This window comes from Acromyrmex echinatior, chromosome 4 (assembly GCF_024713525.1).
Source record: "Acromyrmex echinatior isolate Ae372 chromosome 4, ASM2471352v2, whole genome shotgun sequence".
In the NCBI taxonomy this organism is placed as follows: Eukaryota; Metazoa; Arthropoda; class Insecta; order Hymenoptera; family Formicidae; genus Acromyrmex; species Acromyrmex echinatior.
In genome coordinates, this window is record NC_141855.1 from 9,829,361 (window position 1) to 9,851,246 (window position 21,886).

General features: G+C 30.6%; 5 protein-coding genes across 6 annotated transcripts; 3 read left to right on the forward strand and 2 right to left on the reverse strand.

Moving 5' to 3' along the window:
• The first annotated feature begins 675 nt into the window (after positions 1 to 675).
• CSN4 (COP9 signalosome subunit 4) lies at positions 676 to 3,892 on the forward strand. Its single transcript, XM_011066630.2, has 8 exons — positions 676 to 856; positions 925 to 1,004; positions 1,973 to 2,091; positions 2,185 to 2,321; positions 2,409 to 2,523; positions 2,596 to 2,785; positions 2,853 to 3,230; positions 3,313 to 3,892. Exons 1-8 carry the CDS (start codon positions 774 to 776, stop codon positions 3,444 to 3,446), a joined length of 1,236 nt encoding a protein of 411 aa, XP_011064932.1. The 5' UTR covers positions 676 to 773; the 3' UTR covers positions 3,447 to 3,892.
• On the reverse strand, positions 3,881 to 7,713 carry LOC105152380 (voltage-dependent anion-selective channel). Its single transcript, XM_011066629.2, has 6 exons — positions 7,554 to 7,713; positions 6,470 to 6,792; positions 6,263 to 6,384; positions 5,883 to 5,991; positions 5,585 to 5,793; positions 3,881 to 5,173 (listed from the first exon to the last, which is right to left on the reverse strand). The coding sequence occupies exons 2-6, from the start codon at positions 6,787 to 6,789 to the stop codon at positions 5,082 to 5,084; spliced, it is 852 nt and encodes a 283-aa protein (XP_011064931.1). The 5' UTR covers positions 6,790 to 6,792; positions 7,554 to 7,713; the 3' UTR covers positions 3,881 to 5,081.
• Positions 7,714 to 9,517: 1,804 nt separating this feature from the next.
• Positions 9,518 to 13,659, forward strand: LOC105152379 (SET domain-containing protein SmydA-8). The gene is made up of 9 exons (XM_011066627.2): positions 9,518 to 9,814; positions 10,210 to 10,268; positions 10,722 to 10,941; positions 11,193 to 11,443; positions 11,701 to 11,868; positions 12,146 to 12,372; positions 12,700 to 12,910; positions 13,140 to 13,285; positions 13,361 to 13,659. The coding sequence occupies exons 1-9, from the start codon at positions 9,800 to 9,802 to the stop codon at positions 13,591 to 13,593; spliced, it is 1,530 nt and encodes a 509-aa protein (XP_011064929.1). The 5' UTR covers positions 9,518 to 9,799; the 3' UTR covers positions 13,594 to 13,659.
• A 637-nt stretch (positions 13,660 to 14,296) lies between these two features.
• On the forward strand, positions 14,297 to 18,858 carry LOC105152378 (SET domain-containing protein SmydA-8). Of its 2 annotated transcripts, none has more exons than XM_011066626.2 (7): positions 14,297 to 14,491; positions 14,903 to 15,098; positions 15,390 to 15,608; positions 16,572 to 16,856; positions 17,642 to 17,926; positions 18,015 to 18,225; positions 18,425 to 18,858. In XM_011066626.2, the coding sequence occupies exons 1-7, from the start codon at positions 14,442 to 14,444 to the stop codon at positions 18,724 to 18,726; spliced, it is 1,548 nt and encodes a 515-aa protein (XP_011064928.1). In that variant the 5' UTR covers positions 14,297 to 14,441; the 3' UTR covers positions 18,727 to 18,858. The 2 variants fall into 2 exon arrangements, with proteins under 2 accessions (XP_011064928.1, XP_011064927.1); XM_011066625.2 differs by having other exon boundaries at positions 14,298 to 14,491; positions 15,390 to 15,617.
• A 76-nt stretch (positions 18,859 to 18,934) lies between these two features.
• On the reverse strand, positions 18,935 to 21,548 carry LOC105152372 (erlin-1). Its single transcript, XM_011066617.2, has 5 exons — positions 21,374 to 21,548; positions 20,986 to 21,113; positions 20,717 to 20,906; positions 20,363 to 20,621; positions 18,935 to 20,264 (listed from the first exon to the last, which is right to left on the reverse strand). The coding sequence occupies exons 2-5, from the start codon at positions 21,091 to 21,093 to the stop codon at positions 19,838 to 19,840; spliced, it is 984 nt and encodes a 327-aa protein (XP_011064919.1). The 5' UTR covers positions 21,094 to 21,113; positions 21,374 to 21,548; the 3' UTR covers positions 18,935 to 19,837.
• Between the last annotated feature and the right edge of the window lie 338 nt (positions 21,549 to 21,886).

The window sequence follows — 21,886 nt, forward strand, 5'->3', positions numbered from 1 at the left end:
ACGCAAAAATATTAAAAAATAAAAAAGTTATGATTTTTTAAATGAAAAAAGTCACTTCATGTAGACTTTCAGTTATGGATTTTTTTATTATTTTAAAATTATTAATTCAGCAAAAAACCAATGCGAATATATATTTTAAAGTTCAAAGAATGTCCCTAATTTTTTTTTACCCTATACCTATGAAAATAAAGCTGTGGCAGCCATTTAAACGTGGATCATGTTGATCCCTTGTGATCATTGCGTAATTTTCACGAAATGTGACCATCAAGGATTAATGATACGTCTAAAAATAATAATTTAAAAATAAGAAGAATTTGATTATCTATAAAAATTTCTTATTTAAATTCCAAATATACATATATTTAAAACGCATAATATATAATTGTTAAATATAATAATAAATAATAAAAATGAGCAACAATAGATTTTCCGTATTAGGAATATTTTATAGACAAATTCTTCCCAAGGTTAATTAATTATTATATTATATAATTTATACTTGATGCTTTTTTGTTCAAAAATAGATATACGGTATTATTATCGATATCTACTTTGTGGATGTAGTACAGAACGAAACCAAAAGCATTTAGCACGTTATCCCTCAAAAATATCTCCAACTAAGTAGTACCTTTATACATTGTGGCGCTGATAAACGAAAGCCTGAAACGCGAGCATGTCCGTACTCCGTGAGTATCTCTCGGGGTTTTTCTCTACGCAAGAAGTCGGCAGCAGCACAGCAGCAGCAGTGGCAAGTGAAATTATCGCGAGAGAAGATGGTGGTGACGGTGGCTTACGTGCGTCAACAACTCAGTAATTTGGCACATTCCGGCGGTTCCCACAAAGACCAGGCCGAGAAGTATGTGCGTCGAGTGTAACCAAGGTCCAATCCAATTGTATACTCACGGCAAACTGTTTTCTGTTTAGATACCGCGCAACCCTGGACTCGATATTGTTGTCTTCCGGCGAGGAGCTAGTAGATGCTTTGAAGACATTCATCGAAGCAAGTACGTTATTTTTATCCCGCTGGCACTTCACACTCGCGGACACAAAAGAAACATCAAGCGGAATCTATAAAATATTTCGAAACATTGCGGGATTTAACACACTGCAGACAGGTTATAAGAGGATTACAGAGTCTTCAGAATGGTCCCCAGTCAGTCAAATATTAGCAATTTGCCAACAAATTGTTGACAAATTCGATCAAAAATTTCAGCAAATTGGCATCAACTATGTCCATATTAAGCTTGTGTCTTGTCGACAAAATTTGCAGATGTAATGTGAGAGCACATTGTTGACAAAGCTAAGCAAAGTCGATTCTTAATATCAATTTGCTGTCAAGTTGTAACACACTTTATATGGTTTTTGTCAACAATGTGCACAGCAGTATGCTTTTATTCTTTATTATTCATAGAATGCTAAAGGCTATGATACACAAAAAACTTAAGCAATAAGCAAATTAATTTTAGACAGCTTACCTTATATATTTAAATTTTTTTATTATAACCTTTGGGTAGAATGATGTTTGTCGATTTATATTATTAAATAGAAAGCATTCTTTGTTGAATATCTGTCATCAATTTGCTGATATTATTGAATGTAAAATTTATATGTATAAATAATTTTTGCTTCCTTTTGTTTTGCAAACAAAATTTGTAACAAATATTTAACAAAATTTATTTTCGACTGACTGGAGTTTAAAAAATAGATACATGAGAGAATATTATGATTGCAAAATGTATCTATAATAACAATTTAACATTATTTTATCTTAAGATAATATAATGTAATTATTTAAAGTATTCATATAATAATAATGTAATTATTTTTAATACACGGGACACAATTAGAATACTGATCATAGTTTAACATCACAATGCATATAATTGATGTATTATATTTTGCATGTTATCAATACATGAATGTATTCCATGTTCAGAAAGAAACAACCTGTTTAGATAAATTTTTATTACAGTTGTGAACGAAAACGTGAGCCTGGTTATTTCAAGACAAGTGTTGACTGATGTCAGTAGTCGTTTACTGTTTTTGCCTGATGAGATATCAAAAGCTGTTTCACATTATACACTGGACAAGGTAAATAAATCTTTTTAATTGTAAAGTAAAAATGAATGTAATTTATATATTAAAGTGTACTTTGAACTTTAAAATAATATGTTGTTTACATAGGTTCAACCACGTGTGATTTCCTTTGAAGAACAAGTAGCTAGCATAAGACAACATTTAGCTGATATTTATGAACGTAATCAGAACTGGCGAGAAGCTGCAAATGTTTTAGTTGGTATACCACTGGAAACAGGGCAAAAGTAATATATATATATATACCTCTGTCAAGTCTTGTTTAAACATGTGATATTAACGAAATTAATTTTATACAATCAATATCGTTTTAGGCAGTATACTGTTGATTACAAACTTGAGACTTATCTTAAAATTGCAAGATTATATTTGGAAGATGATGATCCAGTACAGGCTGAAGCGTTCATCAATCGAGCATCACTTTTACAGGTATAATTTCTTTAAACTTACTTTCTTATGTAACTGTACTTTCAGTTATTTAACTTTTTTATCATTTCGTAGGCCGAATCTAAAAATGAACAGTTACAAATCTATTACAAAGTATGCTATGCAAGAGTATTAGATTATAGAAGAAAGTTTATAGAAGCAGCTCAGAGGTACAATGAGTTATCATATAGGTCCATTATTCATGAAGATGAACGCATGACTGCTCTTAGAAATGCATTGATTTGCACAGTATTGGCTTCTGCAGGCAAGTGATTAATCAACATTGGACATGTTTTATTCTTTGGACTGTTGTTCATATTGATATTTTACAGGACAACAGAGAAGTCGGATGTTGGCCACATTGTTCAAAGATGAACGCTGCCAACAACTTCCCGCTTACTCAATTCTTGAGAAAATGTATTTGGATCGTATCATTCGGCGCTCTGAACTGCAGGAATTTGAAGCATTATTGCAACCTCATCAGAAGGCATGTACTATCGACGGATTAGGCTCCACTATACTCGATCGTGCTGTTATCGAACATAATTTATTGTCTGCTAGTAAATTATACAACAACATTTCCTTCGAAGAATTAGGTGCATTGTTGGATATTCCACCTACTAAAGCGGAAAAAATTGCTAGCCAAATGATTACTGAAGGCAGAATGAATGGATATATAGATCAAATTGATTCCATAGTACATTTTGAAAGTAAGTTGCTCTAAAATCTTGAACTTTAATGTATGTATTGCTCTTTATATAGAATTAGAATTTAATGTCTTTTCTCATGCAGCACGTGAAACTTTACCGACATGGGACAAACAAATACAATCGCTATGTTATCAAGTGAATCAAATAATCGAAAAAATAGCTCAAACAGAGCCAGAATGGATCGCAAAAGCAATGGACGATCAGATGGTGCATTAATATAGATTTTGTTTAACACAGAAATGTCAAATGAGGAATACGGGAATCATTTACAATATGTACACGATACACAGCCAGCCAAAATAGTAAATATTTATATAGCTCATTGTTGAAACACTAATATCGTCTGCACATCATTCATTAAATTTGATTTTTAAATAAAATCTTTCGTCCCAAAAATATATCCATATTGTTTTTAGAATTGTGTATTTGAAATATGTTAAATGTATATTACATTCTTAATGCTGTAAAATTTTATCAATTTTTTGTAACTAAAAAACTAAAAAATTAATATTCATCATTTTATAACACACACAATACAAATTTACTCAAAGGAAATGTTAAAGGGTTGTTTATTTGCAGTCGGTTTAGATAAAATCATTGTAGATGAAAAAAAAACAATGTAAGTTCTTCTTGTAAATAAATCACATTCGTACTTCGTAAAACATTCTTTACTGAACCCATACATAATTGGTAATAATTATCAAAGAGAGTAAAAGCTGCTTTTATCTTACAAACAATTATTTTCTATATAAAATAAAGCAGTGGAATTATATATGCAATACATATATGTAGTACTTATGTCTTTTGAAAATATGATCATTATCATTTAATATTTATATATGTGACTACAAATGAAAGTTTTGGAGTATACTTTGGTTAATATCTGAGGACTACATCATAATTTAGCCAAACTGGCAGTATTTCTTAACAAGGATTAAATGTTTCTTACAACAAGAGAATGGCATGAACATTTTCTAATTATAAACTATACAAGTAATGCATAATTGCATTATTTATATGAATTAGAGAAGGCATCATATTTTTATATTAGTACATGACAATATCAAACCAAAAAATTGCATACATTTACTATCAATCACATCATTACTAATATTTGATTGCATAAAATATGCACGTCATACATTCTAATCTGGTCCTATCCAGCAAGAGATAAGATTAGTGATTTACAAAGTTAGATATCTGATTAAAATATTTTTATGTGAAATGTTATTTTAATATAACATTTCACATAAAAATATTTTACATTGTTTGAAAATTATATTTTTCACATATAAATGTAATAATCACAAATATAAAATATAACATAAAAATATTCTTAATATATTTACTGTGTGCAAAGCAAAGAAAATTGTTCATGTCACAAATATCTTTTTTTATCTATTATTATATTTTTATATCGCTTTTACTATTGCCTTTTCTTTTCGCTCCACTTTACATTATATAGAATAATGTATGTACTTCAATGTAATTTTCGATTTAATAAAAAGGATTTTAACAGGATTAACAAAAAAATTGCGTGTAGAAGTACTCCAGGACTAACAGTACAAACTTGTATGCGTAATTGCGATTTCATATTGTTTATAATGATACTGATTCATGGTCATAATTGTGTATAATATAAACTAACGTGCTTGTCAACTAATCTCAAATGATGATTTTGTGGAATCTATTCAAGGATCAACCTATCTACATATTATAGATAATACTTTATTTGAAGCATGTACTGTCACGCCGGTTTTTTATGACACGAAGGTCATAAAATATTTATTATAGGATAAATTTTTTGCTTTTTTTTTTTAAGTAATAAGCATTACTTTATAAGATACGTATTTATGCCTGAAGATCTAATGCAATGCCATATTTGTGGCCACCAGAGCCAAAGTTCTTTCCATCAATGTTTGTAGAAAGTGTCAAAGTTACACCTGTAAATATTCAGTTATTTAGCGACGTTTATTAACATATGAATAATAATATATATGCTTTTGTGGAAAGATTTATTAACTTAATAATTGTCAAGAATCCTTATTTAATTTCATAACTGTATATTGCAAAAAATAATTATTATAGCAATTGTGAAGTTGTCACTCTGCCAAAAGTTTATTCTCTATTTAGTGTGACTCTCAGAGTACAAGTTATTAATAGATATTTTGCTAATATCTTGAACGAAAAATATACTTTTTCTCATTATACTTACGTGACATGTTAAAAATTTTCGAATTTATAAATAAAATTATTTATAACGGATTCACGTTGCATTTTGCACTTTGAAGATTTTACGATATCTTTTTCTAATAACCTTTTAAACAAAAATATTTTTTTAAATAATTACTCACCATCCCGCAATTTCTGTTGATATCCCAAACCTATTTGAAGATTAGAATTCACTTTGGCTCTAAGGCTAGCATCATTATCAAGATTATACTTTGCGCCAATACCAAATTGTGTTACATTATTAGTGGAATTGTATGTCAAATTGATTGCTCCTTCCAAATCCGGTTTTATTTTATGATAAATGGAGCTATTAAACTCACGACCATTATCCCTAAAATATATTAAATATCATGTTTAAATGTTAATAAAATTGTCGATAAAATGTCTTACAGTATCACATTTTTGTGATTATATACTTACACGGCGCTATGAAGGGTAAAATCAGAAGCAGTAAATCCAAGAGCAAAATTATTCCTTGTGAGTTTGTTTCTCTGCGAGTCAAAGGATGCCTGATAACCACCCAACCATCCTGAAAAATACAGCAATATATCAATTTAAACACTTTCAGATAATACAATTAACATTCATCAAATGACAGGCTTACTTCTTTATTCATAAAATATTCCATTTGTTCAAAACAAGGAAATATGTGTTTGGGACAAAGGAACAGGCACATAGAAGATTAAAGATCTAAAAGTTTCTTTTTTTCAAGAATTTTATGTCAAATAATAAGATTTATTAATATTGTCAAAATTATATATTCAATGTTATTAAGGGACATATCTGATATTAAAATTTACCTTGATAACCCACAACGGCCGAGGCATAAATTAAAGGTCCAGCAGACAAACTAAGATCAAAGTCAGAAGTCGCAGATACATTTTCATGTTTGTAAGTAGTCTTCAGTTTTCCAGTTTTGGAACTGCAAATATCAGAAGAAAAATGAAAGATCTAAATCATAGTTTGAATCACCATTTGAATTTTTGATACTTGTAAAGATATCTTACCCAGTTTGTGGAGAGAAAGTACAGCTGTAGCCAACTGTGAGACCATGGAGTAATTTATTGGCAAGGGTGACTTCAGTCCCAAGAGTATTGTCAGTATTCCACTTTTCACTAAACGTTAATCCATATTCCTTGAACTTGTATTTAGTTTCCAAGTTACCAAACACCTTTCCAGTATCCTGATTGGACACACCGCCACAACAGAACTCTACATCAGAGTTAGTCTTGGTCTTCACATCCAGTTTAAACAGACCAAAGTGATAGCCTTGACCAAATACATCACGGGCATTCTTTCCTAGGTCGTTGTACGTCGGAGGAGCCATATTCTACAATGACATAAAAATATCTGTTTAATGACCAGCTATTGTCTCTATTGATGAATAGATCTGGCCCAGAACTGATTGAAAAAGGACAGAGAGCTCGATATAGATAACCATAATAAAACAGCAGGCTAAATTTAATCCAAGATACATATGCCAACAATGTACTCTGCTCTATATGGTTTACATATACATGTATTATTCCATTCAAGGAATGAAGCAAAATATTTACACGGGAGAATTGAAACATGCCACCATGCAGGTCTGGAAAAAAGGGAGACTCTTTCTAAATCATAAAAAGAAAGTCACTATCATCAAGAGTTCAACGCAAACAAATTCACGATGATATGATATCACGAGGTACGAGCCACAATGCACGTACGAATAGAATAGTATTGACCTGTCTCGCAAGTATTACATAAGCTCGACCAACCGATATGCTGCGATCGTTCAGGATTCTAACTTAGAAGTCGCTCTATACGTCGCCGCACATCAAGAAACCAGCCTCTATTCGTCCGATAACACAACTTCTCTCGAAAAATCCAATCCCGTTTGACGTTTGGCCGAAAAATGCGTCACGAGCCACGGCAGACGACATTGTAATCGCGATTTCATGCCGGTTTCCCGAAATGAGACCGAGAACGTGTTTCTCGACTAGCTTCCCTCTTGCGCTTGATACCCTACTCGGACTGTTTTGCAAATCTCGAGGCGCCCCGCGATGAATTTTTTATTGTGGGGATTGAATTCTCTGGCGATGATATACTTACAGTTCTGATAGACACGAAAGACGCAACTTCTTCACAAATACGTGCAACGTTGCGAGCAGTTGCAGGAGACCACAGGAGACGAGACGGAGAGAGCAGGAAAGAGCAGGGAGAGAAAGAGTCCGCGACCTATGGATTATGCGCATGCGTATCGACGTGGTGTGAGAAAAAGCATCCGGCCTATTTCTGCGAGAGGCGGCACTATAGTGTTCCGCATCGGCGTTTGGATTTGAATTGTGCGATCGAACTGAAAACGTTTAAGCTGCAAGCACCGTTCTATCGGGACTATCGAACACCTCGGGCATTCAGGCGAATTCGAGCGAAGATGTTCGTATTAATCCAATTAATCGCGAGCGCAGAGCTCGACTTCGATCAGGTCCGATAGATCGAACGGTTCAAATCTGCGTCTGTTGAATGGTTCGATTAAATTAGGAATAATTTTATAGGCAGAATTGTTTACAGAAAAAATTCTGTAATTGTACAATTCTATAGGCTAATTATAATTCTAAATTTAATTATCCTGTAAACATCAAAAGTAACATAATAATATTAACAACATCAATGTTATAATTTCATATTATTACATATGTAGGGAGGAGGGCTCCCCTAATCTACATATTTACCTATAATTTTTCTAAATTATATAATTTATCATCCTAATTTATCTTAATCTAATCTTGTCTCTCACATATTTCAATAAGTGTGCAAATTTATATATGTACAATACTATATATTTCAATATTATATAAATATTATATAAATATTATATAAATTTATATGTCAATATATTAATATGATTACATGTGTGTGAAAATTCGATCTAGGCGTTTGCTCGGATTACAGCGGATGATTGAACGTCGAAGGCAGATCATTTTCAAGCTATCATTCGAGAGATTGTAATTTCGTAAGATAAAATTATAAATAAAAATAACTGGTGTTTCTAGTTAACTCTCTTTCAACTTTTTGTCAAGCTTTTGATATATAGTGTTTTTATACAGTGTACCAAATAATGTGCGCTCTAATTTAAAAATAGGATCTCTAATGTAAGTTTTTAAACTAAGAAACTTATTTCTATTTTTAAAAAAAGATTATTATAATAATTCATTTGAAAAGTTACAATTTTGTTTAAATTTTAAAATATTTTTCAGCATTGTCATTGTTCATCAACATTGTGATAGAATCTCAACAATATGATGATGATGAAAAGATGTGATCATATGATCATGTGATCAAATCACTAAATGATGATTGAGCAGAGTTTTGACGCTTTCAAATAAAATGATAATTTCTTAAATTAGATAAATGATTCAAATACGGATAAAGCTACTGATCCGCAATAAATGTTGAAGCTGGTAATTATATTTTGTTCAATATTTTTAACAATTCTCACGAAAGAGAGAGAGAGAGAGAGAGAGAGAGAGAGAGAGAGAGAGAGAGAGAGAGAAAGAATTTCTCAAGCAGAACAAGTCACGATAATATCAAAATGATATTAAAATGACGTTAAAATGAATTATAAATATTTTGGAGTCATTTTGACATCTTTTTGATATTATAATGACTTATTATTCTGCTTGAGTTTTTATAAAATTATTTTGCACGTATGTTATAAAACTTTATGTTATTGATATTGTTTATATTTTTTATGAGATTTGGTTGTGTATTTTGTAGTAACGAAATTAATGTATTTTTTAAAATAATGTCAAATAATAATTGTCAAATAATCAACTTCAAAAATTAAATATTATTAGAGATAAAATATTAGGTCATTTAAAAAGTATCCGCGATTTTTTGTTCAATTTTTGAATGAAAAAACCGCGGATACTTTTTAAATGACCCAATATGTGTTAGGATCCCCTTAAATATAAAAGAAAAGGTTCATTATTATCAGTTTGAAATAATGCATAGTCACGATGAATCTGCGGAAAACGATCAGCTTTTGGATGTTTCTGTACATTTGGAGTACCAAAAATACACATCGACCGCGTAGTCGCAACGTTTCTGATTGCAACGCGTCGTGTCCGAAAGTTGCGAAAACAAATCTCGTTATTCACCTAGTAGGAACTGTAGATTGTACTATTGGCAGAGCTTATGTGCGATATTTTTAATAAGCCAAGAATATAAAGTGCGATCTCTCCTAGTAAGTACGATCTCTGGCTCAGTTCAAGTACGAATCTTCAATCGATGCGGTATCAACAACTCATCAACGAGGGAAGTTAATTGCTTCTTGTTAACTTGATTCTCAACTGAGTATGTCGCAAGAATCGGTATGTCACAGTAATATTTGAATCAAATTAATTAATTTGATTGTGTGTGTGTGTGTGTGCGCGTGTAAACTTATCAAATGATACTTGAACTAAATAAATATTTTATATTTTTTGATTGTGTAAAGAAAATTAGGGAGAATCAATTCTAGAGACATAACACAGACATAACACAGACATAACATAAATAAATTTGGTTAATTGAATTACCATAACAGCTAATTGAGTTAATTAGAGTTTGAATGGAATTTACATTCTAATTATTCCTACGATCTTAGATATTCTTATCTATTTAATTTTCGCGAGAAATGTTAAAATTTGTAACATTAATCCATGTAATTTACGATATAATAATTTCAGTTTTAACAACACACGATTTCGTTTTCTGATTGTTTTAGCAAAATGACGTATCTGCATCACAGGCATACAAAGTGCTACAGAATGAACAGGTTGGCAGGTAAGAAAAAATGAAAGAGTAGAACTGATAAATTATTCAAATCTGAGATAAAATATGAAATGGGAAATCTACGAATAATTTTAAATTAAAAGAAGTATAATATTCTCTTAATAAGAATTCGTGGCTAACATTAAGCTATATGGCTTATGCATTAGGCTTAATCTGAATTAAATGAAACAATTGCAAAAGAAACCGGAGGAATTAATGAATACACGGGATTCATTCGGTAATATAAACTTGTAAAATCATTCAAATATGATATGTCCAAAGTAAAATAGATTTTAAAAAGAATTGCCAAAAATAGAATTTAAAAAGTTTATGATTTTAGAAAGAAATAAATCTGCTTTGACATGCCAAAGAAAATTATAACAGCAATTTTCTAAATTAAACTCTAATTATTTTGATCACATATGTTTCACTAAAGTGTTTATTTAAAAAAATTTGATTTGACAGATACATGGTCGCGAATAGAGAACTACGTGCTGGTGAAGAAATCATCACGGAAATGCCCTTTGTCATTGGACCGAAGGCATGTACGTATCCGTTGTGTCTGTCCTGCTTTACACCTTGGCCTCTTGAACCGGATGACAAATCGCTATGTTCCAAGTGCGGATGGCCCGTATGTGGCGAAGAATGCGAAAATGCTCCACAACATAAAGATTACGAGTGCCAGGTAAATAAGATTTTAATTGAAGAGTTTTTTTCGAAATTTTCTCAAATTCTGCGAAAAATTAAGATCGTAAATCTTTTCAATAAGTGAAGAGCTATAGAAAGTATTGGAAAACTTTGCAGTATATTCTCATTTTAATCTTTATATTTATATAAATACATATAGCTATAGATATATAGCTTTCCTTAACTGCGAATATCTGTTTCTTCTTGATATTGTGTTTTGCATATCTAAAGATCTATTTTCTTCGGCAGGTGTTTGCACAGGCGAACGAGAAGTTTAACGTAGACGCCGCGCTGGATGGGAATAGCGAAAACGGTGTACCGCAATTAGAATGCATAACGCCATTGAGATTATTGTTGGAGTCGGAGAGAAACGTCGAAAGATGGAACAAAGAGGTAAAGGATATGGAAGCGCATAATAAAACAAGATGTCAAAAAAGTCAATGGAAGTCAGATCAAATCAATATCGTAGATTATCTGAGAAAACGGCTCAAACTTGATAGGTATATTTATTGCATTTTACTAAAGCGGTTCCTGGGCGATTAATATTGTTGCACAATACCTGATATTGTATATAATATTATTAATCGTATAGAGACTTATTAAGTTCTCAAACTGTGTTTTAAATTGTTTAAAGGTGACATCAATAATACTGTACAAAATTATTGCGCATTAATAGTGTGCGTCTAGAAACCGCTTAATATTGTTTTAATGTGAAACTGTATTATTTGAAAATGGAACAGTCAACAAATGTTTGCAGATTCTCAGAGAAGTACATACAAACGATATGCGGTATTTTGGAGATTAATACGTTCGAAGTTCGGACGGCGAAAGGATTCAGCGCACGTGGTCTTTATCCAACAGTCGCTATGATGAATCACTCATGTGTCTCGAACACATCTCACAGCATATCACCAATTGATTATAGGTATATCAATTAATAATCATTATCTACGAATTACTTAACGAAATAAAAACGCAATTCTGTCTAATGATACTAAACACTAAACATTTACTACTAGTAAAAAATTTAAGCGCGGTATCTTAACAACAGCATTTTACTTACTTGTTACATGCTCGTGCACAGTCCTTCCTCAATTAAATTGCACATTGTGCGATCCTTCAAGAAATCTCACATGGTTTATTATGCTGATGAAGATAACCCCGTATTAAATGTAAATAGCAATTATACACGCCTTCTACAGGATACGGCTGCGTACTACACTTAAAATTCCTGCGGGCGGTGAACTTTACGCGAGTTACACTCACTCATTACTTCCAACGATCCTACGGAGAGAGCATCTACTCGAGGGCAAACACTTCGCCTGTGCGTGCCCGCGATGTTCAGATCCTACAGAATTGGGCACTCACATGTCCTCGCTGAAGTGTAACAAATGCGACAACGGGATTGTTTTACCACTGGATTCTCTAGGTATCATGCAATAGCATCTATTATAATTTTTTTAATAAATAATTTTCTTTTAAATTTATGATATACGTTAATTGAGCAAAAATCAAGGATTATTGAAATAAGTACAGTTGAGCTCAGTTTTAAATATCCTAATCATGCAATAACATTTCTCATGCTTATTTTGCAATAAACAAAATGCAAAAATCAACATAAAGTTCTTTCAGTGTCAGAAATTGAAATTATATTGATTTCAATATTTGGCGTATAATGACATTGATAAAAGTTTCAAATCTATTAACGTTTAGAATATAACATAATTATGTCTTCATAATTAAAAATATATGCCAGATTCGGAAAGTACATGGAAGTGTACGCATTGCGATTTTTCTACCAACGGACAAGCAGTGCGAAAAATTCTCCGGATCATTCAAGCGCAAGTAGACGCCGCTGAAGCAATCAGCGGAGCTGACGGAGCTGATGCGATTTACAAGAGGGAAACCGTTATGAAAAAGTACCGATTAGTTTTACATCCTCATCATGCTTTTCTTTCAATGTTAAGGTAAATTAATTAAATTCAACGGAATTAACTTTATTTTATCGAGCTTAATTCGCTTTGCCAAATTTGCAATTAACCGAAAATCTAATAATAGGTACATACCTTAATGAATAATTTTAATTTTATATATATATATATATATATATATATATATATATACATATATATATTTTTTTTCGTACACACTTTTCATGTTGTATTATTAATAATTCCTAAAAATAATATTTCTTAGGCACTCATTGACTCAAATGTATGGTCGGGTTGACGAATACTTGTTAGACGATTTGCCAGATGTTGTATTGGAGCACAAAGTTGATATGTGTCGTTTATTACTTCAAGTATTGGACGTTGTGGAGCCGGGGTACAGTCGTGTAAGAGGTATGTGTTTTTTAAGTGTATTTCCAATTAGAGAAAAGATGTTTGGATAACTTTATTGCCTTATCTTTTTGGCAGGCATGACGTTATACGAGTTACACGCACCGTTACTATTCTTGGCTAAAGATCAGTGGAATGCCGGTGTCATTGACGAGGCCAAACTAAAATCCAAAATGATAGAAGCGGCGAATATCCTAAAAGAGGCGGTTATGATATTAAGCTTAGAACCATCAGAAACATCCGAAGGACAAATAGGACTTGTCGCAAAAGAATCTATAATTCAACTGGAACAGTCCATAAATGATTTATAAGTATCTTTTGTAAAATCTCGTTACTTGTACAAACTTACTTATATTAATAAACATTATACTTCTTGAGGTTTCTTATTACTAATAGCCAATTCCATCTGTTTATATTTATTAATCAAGAGAAATGATTTTATGAAACAATCAGAAAATTATATGGAAAATATTTATATCTAATTCGCAAGAACTTAAACATATAATAAATGAATATATATGTATAGCATATATATGACAGAAATTGGAAGCAGAATAAACTGAGAAATATCATCCTGAAAGTCCTAAATATACACACAAATATCTTTCTTTAAAATATTATGTGTAGTATATTACAATGAATTACAATAGTCTTGATTATTATTGAATTGTCTTCGTATAGAGTAGAAGAATATCTCAATAATTAAAAGAATGACAATTAAAGAAATTTATACAACATTTTAAGAATATTTTTAATTTTGTATCAAATATATGTATACATATTATAGATATAGCATGTGTGTACAAAAAATTTACATGGGATTTTTTTCAATGGTATGAGTTTTCAATAAGATGTCTTAAAAAGATGTTTAGTAGATTTTTCTTTTTTTGTTATACATATATAACGTACTTAATAGAGCAATTAATTTTTTTAATTTGAAGTTCTTAAAATAAAGAAATTTGTATCGTTTTGTTGTAACTGCCAATACGTGCATCACGTTCTGCATACTAACATTACAGATTGCGCGCAATGCCATGCGGTCTAATAATACAGCGTGTCGCGTAAGTGCCTAAGGAAGACGGTTCGTATTACTGATGTCTGCTTGCTGATGCCAGTTACGGATCGACTATCGCTAACTTGAAGGAAGTAATCTGGAGACATGACGTCTACTGCGAAGTATAAGATTGCGCATTCGAAAAAACTTGGAAGGTATAATTGCAAGTTAGCTATTTAGCACAATATTAATACAATATAATTAATTATTTGCATAATTTATGTATATGTATAATCAATAAATGTATAATCAATGTATAATCAAATTGTGACGAAGTCACGAAACATATGATCATTTGAAAACATTATCTTATCATTTGGACACTCTTTATTTTATACAGTTAAATTGTTTTTTTTGTCTTTCATTAAATAATTTTAAAAGGAATTGTAGAATTAATATAGAAGAAATGAATTCCTTTATATGTTTATGATTTTGTCTTTAAAATAAATTTAGTACTTTTTGCATTTACAAAATAAATCGTTTGTGCTATATATTGAAGTAATTACATATTTAATTTTGCATAATTGTAATTATTTTTATAATCTTATATATCTTTTGTTTATAAGGTATCTCGTAACAGCTAAAAACATAGTACCAGGGGAAATTTTAATTCGGGAAGAACCGATCGCGATCGGTCCGATGGTATATAAGAAGGATTGTTTCTGCTTTGCCTGTATGCGCACGTTACCAAAAATTGGCGAAGGAAGGCAGTATGCTTGCTCCAGATGTAAATTTGTGCCGCTGTGCAGCGTAGCATGCGAGGTAATAAACTGGAGTACATTACATCCGCGATTCTCTCAAAGAGAAAGAATTTGTTATCATACGAGAAAAGAAATATATTCGCACGATGCACTGGATAAAACTTAAAAAACTATTACAAGCAAGATTACTTGGAAAAAATGTATGCAATCAGTAATTGTATGAAATTTTGCTTATCTAAGAAAGACAAAAATAATATAACAAAAATAAAATTTGAGAATCGCTGCGCGCCTTACATAACACTATGATACTTTCGAAATATCATTTTTAATCTTCTTTTTCTTATCTTTGAAGATACGAACAAATCATCATACGAATGAAGAATGCCAAATATTTAAAGATAATCGAGATCTATTAACAGAAAACAGAATTGATGTAGCAGGAATTTTATTGGCCTTGCGACTATGGATAATAAAACACAAAAATCCAGCTGTGTGGGAAAAAATAGATTGTATGGAGGCTCATTTGGATAAAAGGATTGGCACGTCCGTTTGGAGGGACAGAGAAGTCAATGTTGTAGACGTGTGTTTTGCATAAATTAGATTTATATATATTTTGAACGTTTAATCCACAATTCACTATGCAAAATAAAAGAATAGCATAAATATTCCTAAGATATTCAAGTGGTGTGCAATTGCCAATTTAAAAAAAATGAAATATATGTACATTTGAGCTAAAAATGTGGTATTACTTTTTCCATTGCGCAATAGTTATAAGGATAGTAATATCATATTTGTAACTCAAATGTATATATATTTTACATTTAAAAAGTTAGCGTGATACTATTCGATAGAGCAATATTTTAAGAATCTGTTTTTTTAATTGCAATACAATAATGTATAGAGTTATGAGCAAAGTCAGAATGTTCCTTTTTACTCTCGTGAATAATTCAAGAATAAAAAATTGTAGAAACATTTTTAAAAAACGATTTTATAAAGAAAATTCCAAACTTTCACGATATAGATAGTCGAAAATTTATTTGGCATATGACAGACCCACAAAGTGAGAAAAAAAATTCCTTTTTTTTTTCAGCTTAGTAGTTTTCTATATATAAAAATTATAAAACTTACATAAATTAAAAACAGTAACCATTAAAAATAGTAAACCATTCGAAAATAGAGATTTCAAGCTTTAAAACAATTTTTTTTAATTGAAATTTTGATCATTTTTAACGAAGATATTGTATATATAATATAATTTTGAGTTAACAACCAAGCAGAATATATATATTTCCCAAGCAGAACAGCAAATCACTATTACGTCAAAAAAATGACATTAAAATGAATCGAAAATGATTGAAAAATGACTTTTAATGATTATTTTGGAGTTCATATTGATCATTTTGACTTCATATTGATATCATAATGACTTGTTGTTCTACTTGGGAAAATACTTCAGAAACTTTTTCTCCAACCCAATATTTACCAAGAGATGTTGTCCCATTCTATAACGTGCAGTATTATGTATGTAACACAGGTAATTCGAAGGCTTCGTTGGCCGGCTGAGATTGAGTCGCCGAACACGGAATTAATGCAGAAATTGTGCGGAATTTTGGATGTGAATACTTTTGAGTTGCGATCACCTAGTGCTCTTGACGGTCTCCTTCTGCGAGGTTTATATATTGAAGCAACTTTGATGGCTCATGATTGCAGAGGCAATACTCATCTCACCGTAGACGACAATTTTCAGCTGACTGTTTATGCAAGTGTAGCAATCAAACAGAATGAACCTATTCTTTTCAATTATACTTCGTCACTGCTGGTCAGTAATTACATAAATATGATGAAATTAATATGTTGCTTTTTTTTGCTGATATTTCAATATTTCAATATTCGAAGATTTTATAATTTAAGTTATATTCATTAATATCTAATTAATGATTTAATTAAAAGCTACTTTTTTATCAAAAACATTTTTATTGTGGTTAGATCTAAAAGAGATTCTTATTATTAACAATATCTATTGAATGAATTTTAAAAAGCAATATTTTCTTGTTTTATATATAAACACTGTAGTGTAAAGCGAGGTCTACAATAGAAGTCGTAGCAGACGTAGAGTCTTAAGTCATAGAAAATTAACCAATCACAGTCGAATATGAAAAGAATCGACTATGATTGGTCAATTTTTTACGACTTAAGACCCTACGATTGCTATAACTTCTATTGTAGATCCCGCATAACATAGTAACAATCACAGAATTATACACTGAAAAATAAAAAAAAATTTTAATTTCAAAGAAATATCTCTTTGCTGGTATTCAAAAAAATTATTTCTTTGGATCAATGAAAATTTCTTTGAAAATACAATATCTTATTTCTTTGAATGTACAATATCTTATTTTCAAAGAAATTTTCATTGATCCAAAGAAATAATTTTTTTGAATACGAGTAAAGAGATATTTCTTTGAAATTAAAATTTTTTTTCATCGATTCTTGTTATTTATTATTATTAAACACAATTATTTCATCTTTATGTTACACTGTGTCATCTGTGTCTCTTGCTGGAAAACTTGGAATTAATACTAGATTATCAATATATTTAACTAGGGTACAGTTGATAGAAAGGATCATCTTCGAGAAGGAAAGTATTTCGAATGCGAATGCTCTTTATGTATGGATCCATACGAATTGCAGTCGCATTTGAGTAGCGTGTTATGTCCGCGTTGCAAAAAAGGATTTATAGGCATACAAGATATTTCCACCATCGATCCATATGAACAAAGTCGATGGCAATGTCAAATGTGCAAGAAAACCTACGGCGGTCGTCTGATCAGAGCTACGTTGAACATATGCAGAACACTTATCGACGAATGTGAGGACGTTGACATAAAAGTTCGTGATATAAATTGGAAATATATTTAGAAGTTAACATTTTTTTTTTATAATCATTACAGCAATAATAATAGCTAATATTTTTCAGAAGATAGACAGCTTGCTTAAAAAATTATCCCGATCGCTGCATACCAATCATTTCCTAATGTTATCTTTAAAGCAGAAATTATTAACGGCTTGTAGAAAAGAAATAACGTCTCTCAATCCTCAGAAAAAGGTTGTACAAAAAATGTTGGATACATGTAAGGAAATCTATGATGTCTTAGATATAGTAGAGCCAGGTATATCACGTTTAAAAGGTATGAACACAATATTGCTTATTTAATTCTAATTATATATTAAATATATATCATAGAATATAAAAAATTCTGATAGCAAATTGTAAATATGTAGAAAAAATAATAAGCAAATAGTAAATTAATAAGTAGATATTATAACATTTTATAAAAGTACTTTTATATAATTATGAAAAATATTTATCAATATTATAAATTTCAGGCATAATGTTATACGAGATGCATTTACCTATAATAATATTGGCAAATCGATCTTATTCCGCGCGTGAGATTTCTTCAACGCAGCTGACCTGTCAATTGGAAGAAGCTAGGGATCTTTTAAAGAAAGCTCTGACTATGCTTCTTTTGGAACCATTGACCACACCAGAAGGGAAATTAGCTAAAAGAGCGTTGGAGGAATTACGGACGCTAAATCAGAATATAAGTGACGTTAAATCCTTACCATTGGAGGAGCCCAAAATTCATGTGCGTAGAACGAAGGAACATCGTAAAAAAGTCAAATGACACATTTTCATTTCATTTCATCCCAATATCTCTCAACTTATATAAATTTGAAAAATTTTCCTTGTAAAAAAGGCAATGCCGAAACACATTACACATATATATTAAATAAACAAAAATTTGTTTACCTTTAAATTTGGCATTAATTTTTTTTATTCTCTAATAATACATCAGAGAGAGAGAGAGGGGGGGGGGAGAAAGATAAATAAAATTTTACCAATTATATATTTTCATATAAAAAAAATTGAAGATACAGTTATAAATGAAAAATTTAATAAAAAATACAAACTACTACAAATGTTTTAGAGCAGTGCTGGGATTTATTTGTACGTTTCAGCCGATTTTCCAGCTTGGTTCCTATCCCTTATTTTACTCGCGTTGACCAGCGTCCAACCTAAGTGTCGATTGGCAGGAATCGAGGGAGACAGGAACCAAGTTGAAAATCGGCCGAAATATGCAAATAAATCCCAGCACTGTTTTAGAGATTAATAATCATAAAACATAAAATAATCATAAACCATAATATAAATTTAATATTTTAAATATTATACAATTTCTATTTCATTTAAGAAAACAAGTCTTTTCTTTGAAAAAAAGTCGTTTCTAAAATTATTGAAGCTTATTGATAATTATAACCGAAGTGAAACTTTATTTCAATTCTCATTTTCTCAGGTCTCTAGTCTAGATATATTCTTTTTTGTAATTATATTATAATTATAATTTATGATTGTGTAGTCATCACATAATACTTTATCGTCTTGTATTAAAGAAACTGTTTTTTATGTATAATAAAAAAAATATTATGTATTTGTGTATTCATAATGCATCTTCTTATCTACATGGATTTAATACATTCATACAAAATTTCAATCTCACACAATTAATTTGGAGGAATAAGTAACACTCCGAAATTCTAAAAGTGTATGTATAATCTATGTTTGTAATGTTTTATGTAAAAAAATGTGCCTGCGCACAACTGGAACTTGTAAATTTTTCAAAGTTTTTCAATTTTTTATCATAAAAGTATTTTGTCCAAAAAGATAAGATTATTCATATTTCATCTTATGTAATAATAATAATAATGATATTATGAAATTGTAGCATTATTCATTGCTCATAACTTTTTCTCTTCAATATTGCTATTAGATTTTAAATTGACATCATTCAAACAACTTCCATATGCAAACATTCTTGGAATGTCTTGCCCGTAATATATTTTCGTATTGTGTGCCAATGACTCATATTTTTTGAGTTCCAAGAATTCTTGAGACAAAAGTAATTTATTCGCCTCAGCTTGCATTTTCATCTGATAAAATTCTGCATCAGAACGACTTTTTTGTCTTGCTAAATGCATCTCGTCTTCTATCGCAGCCATTTGCTGCAGGGATTCTTTCTCCATAATCTTTTGATTATATTGAATCTTTGCAACTTGCGCTTCTTTTTCAGCTTCAATAATGGCCTTCTTGCGATCAGTCTCAGCATCTTTTTCCACTACTTTCTGATGTTGTGTAGATATCAACAGTTTCGTTTTCTCTGCTTCCCTAAACAATTCAAAGCAAGTTAATATATAATATATAAACTATAAAAACAAAAAAAAATTGAAACCTAAAGGAACTCAATTAATTAACAGAGTACTTACATTAATTCATAGTTCTTCCTGATTGTTTCAGGAATTTTCGGCTTTGTTACTCTTACAGCTTGTATGTTAAGACCAGGTGCTAATTCATTCAAATCTCTTTGAAGCGCAGTCTTTAGATTCTCATCAATTTGATCAAACAGATCTATGTATACTTCATGTAGTGTATGTACAGAACAAAATTGATTTAATTCATGATGCACTTTGTTAAAAATTAAAGTGCGATCGTAATCAGCTGTGAAATTTCTCACCATGTTGTAAACTAAACAAGAATATATGTATTAATATATTAATAATAAAAATATATAATATATCAATGCTCTTAAAAATTAAAAGAGTGACTACTCTACAACTTACCACTGTTTGCATCCAATATATTTACAACTTCTATACGATCAAAGTAGATTATAACACCACCGCTAGTTCCACATGGCACATTCTTCACTTCATCTGTTTGTAGAGTTACTTGAACTGAACGATATGTGGTCAAAAATGGTATCATCATGTGAAATCCTGGATTACTCACTTGAGGTAATAGTGCGCCACCCTGACAAATATTTATAGAGTTAAAAGGAATGAGACTATTATGGAGATAATAGAAAAACAACTTATTCAAAACAACTTACTCGAAAGTACACCCCTACATGACCCTCTTCAATACGATGAAGAGAGAAGTTAAATACTATTACAAAGCACACAAGAAAACAGATTGCTATGATTCTTTGGTCAAACATAGTCGTTCGTTTATAATACACTGAAAAATGTATAGAAAAAGATGTATATGAGACTAAATGCCACATATATAATATAAGCAAAATATAGAGGTGAATCACTAGTTCGAGCGGCTTGAAATAACAGTATCGCGCGAAGGGATAGTTACGTAACGAACAAGCATAAAATGATAATTATATAGCGTTCAATTAGCAAATCCACCGGCCGCTGGCACGATTCCCCAAAATTCGAAGGACCATCAAAAGAGGTTATCTTTTCGGCAAATGCATCAAGCAAGCATACCTTCATTCAGAGGACAGAAAGTATATATTACAATACGATAATAAATATGTAATTATAACTATAAATCACAACATGGCCCATTAAGGTCATACTTGTGAAATAAATTCCTCGACATTTCTATTTCAACTGATAGCTATAGCGCATTCATTGATTTATAGTGCGTTCTTTCAACTTCTTCAATAAATATATCGACTTAGGATAATGTAATCGTTGGAAATGATGGAAACTGTATCAATCTTTTTAAAAGATAAATTATATATATTACATTCTCTTTCTTTTCATTTTTCTTTTATTAAAGTGTCTCTGTAAAGTATTTGCAATATATGTTGAAAATTATTTTGACGGTATCATATTATGTGCAAAAATGCCAAAAATGTCGAATCAATTTACTTAAAAAGTAATATTGCAAATAACAAATAATAATAATATCGCATTATTAATTCTAATAATTTCTAAAAATAAAAAATTAAATCCTTTAAAACTATATTTTAAATTATGTATCAAAATAACTCG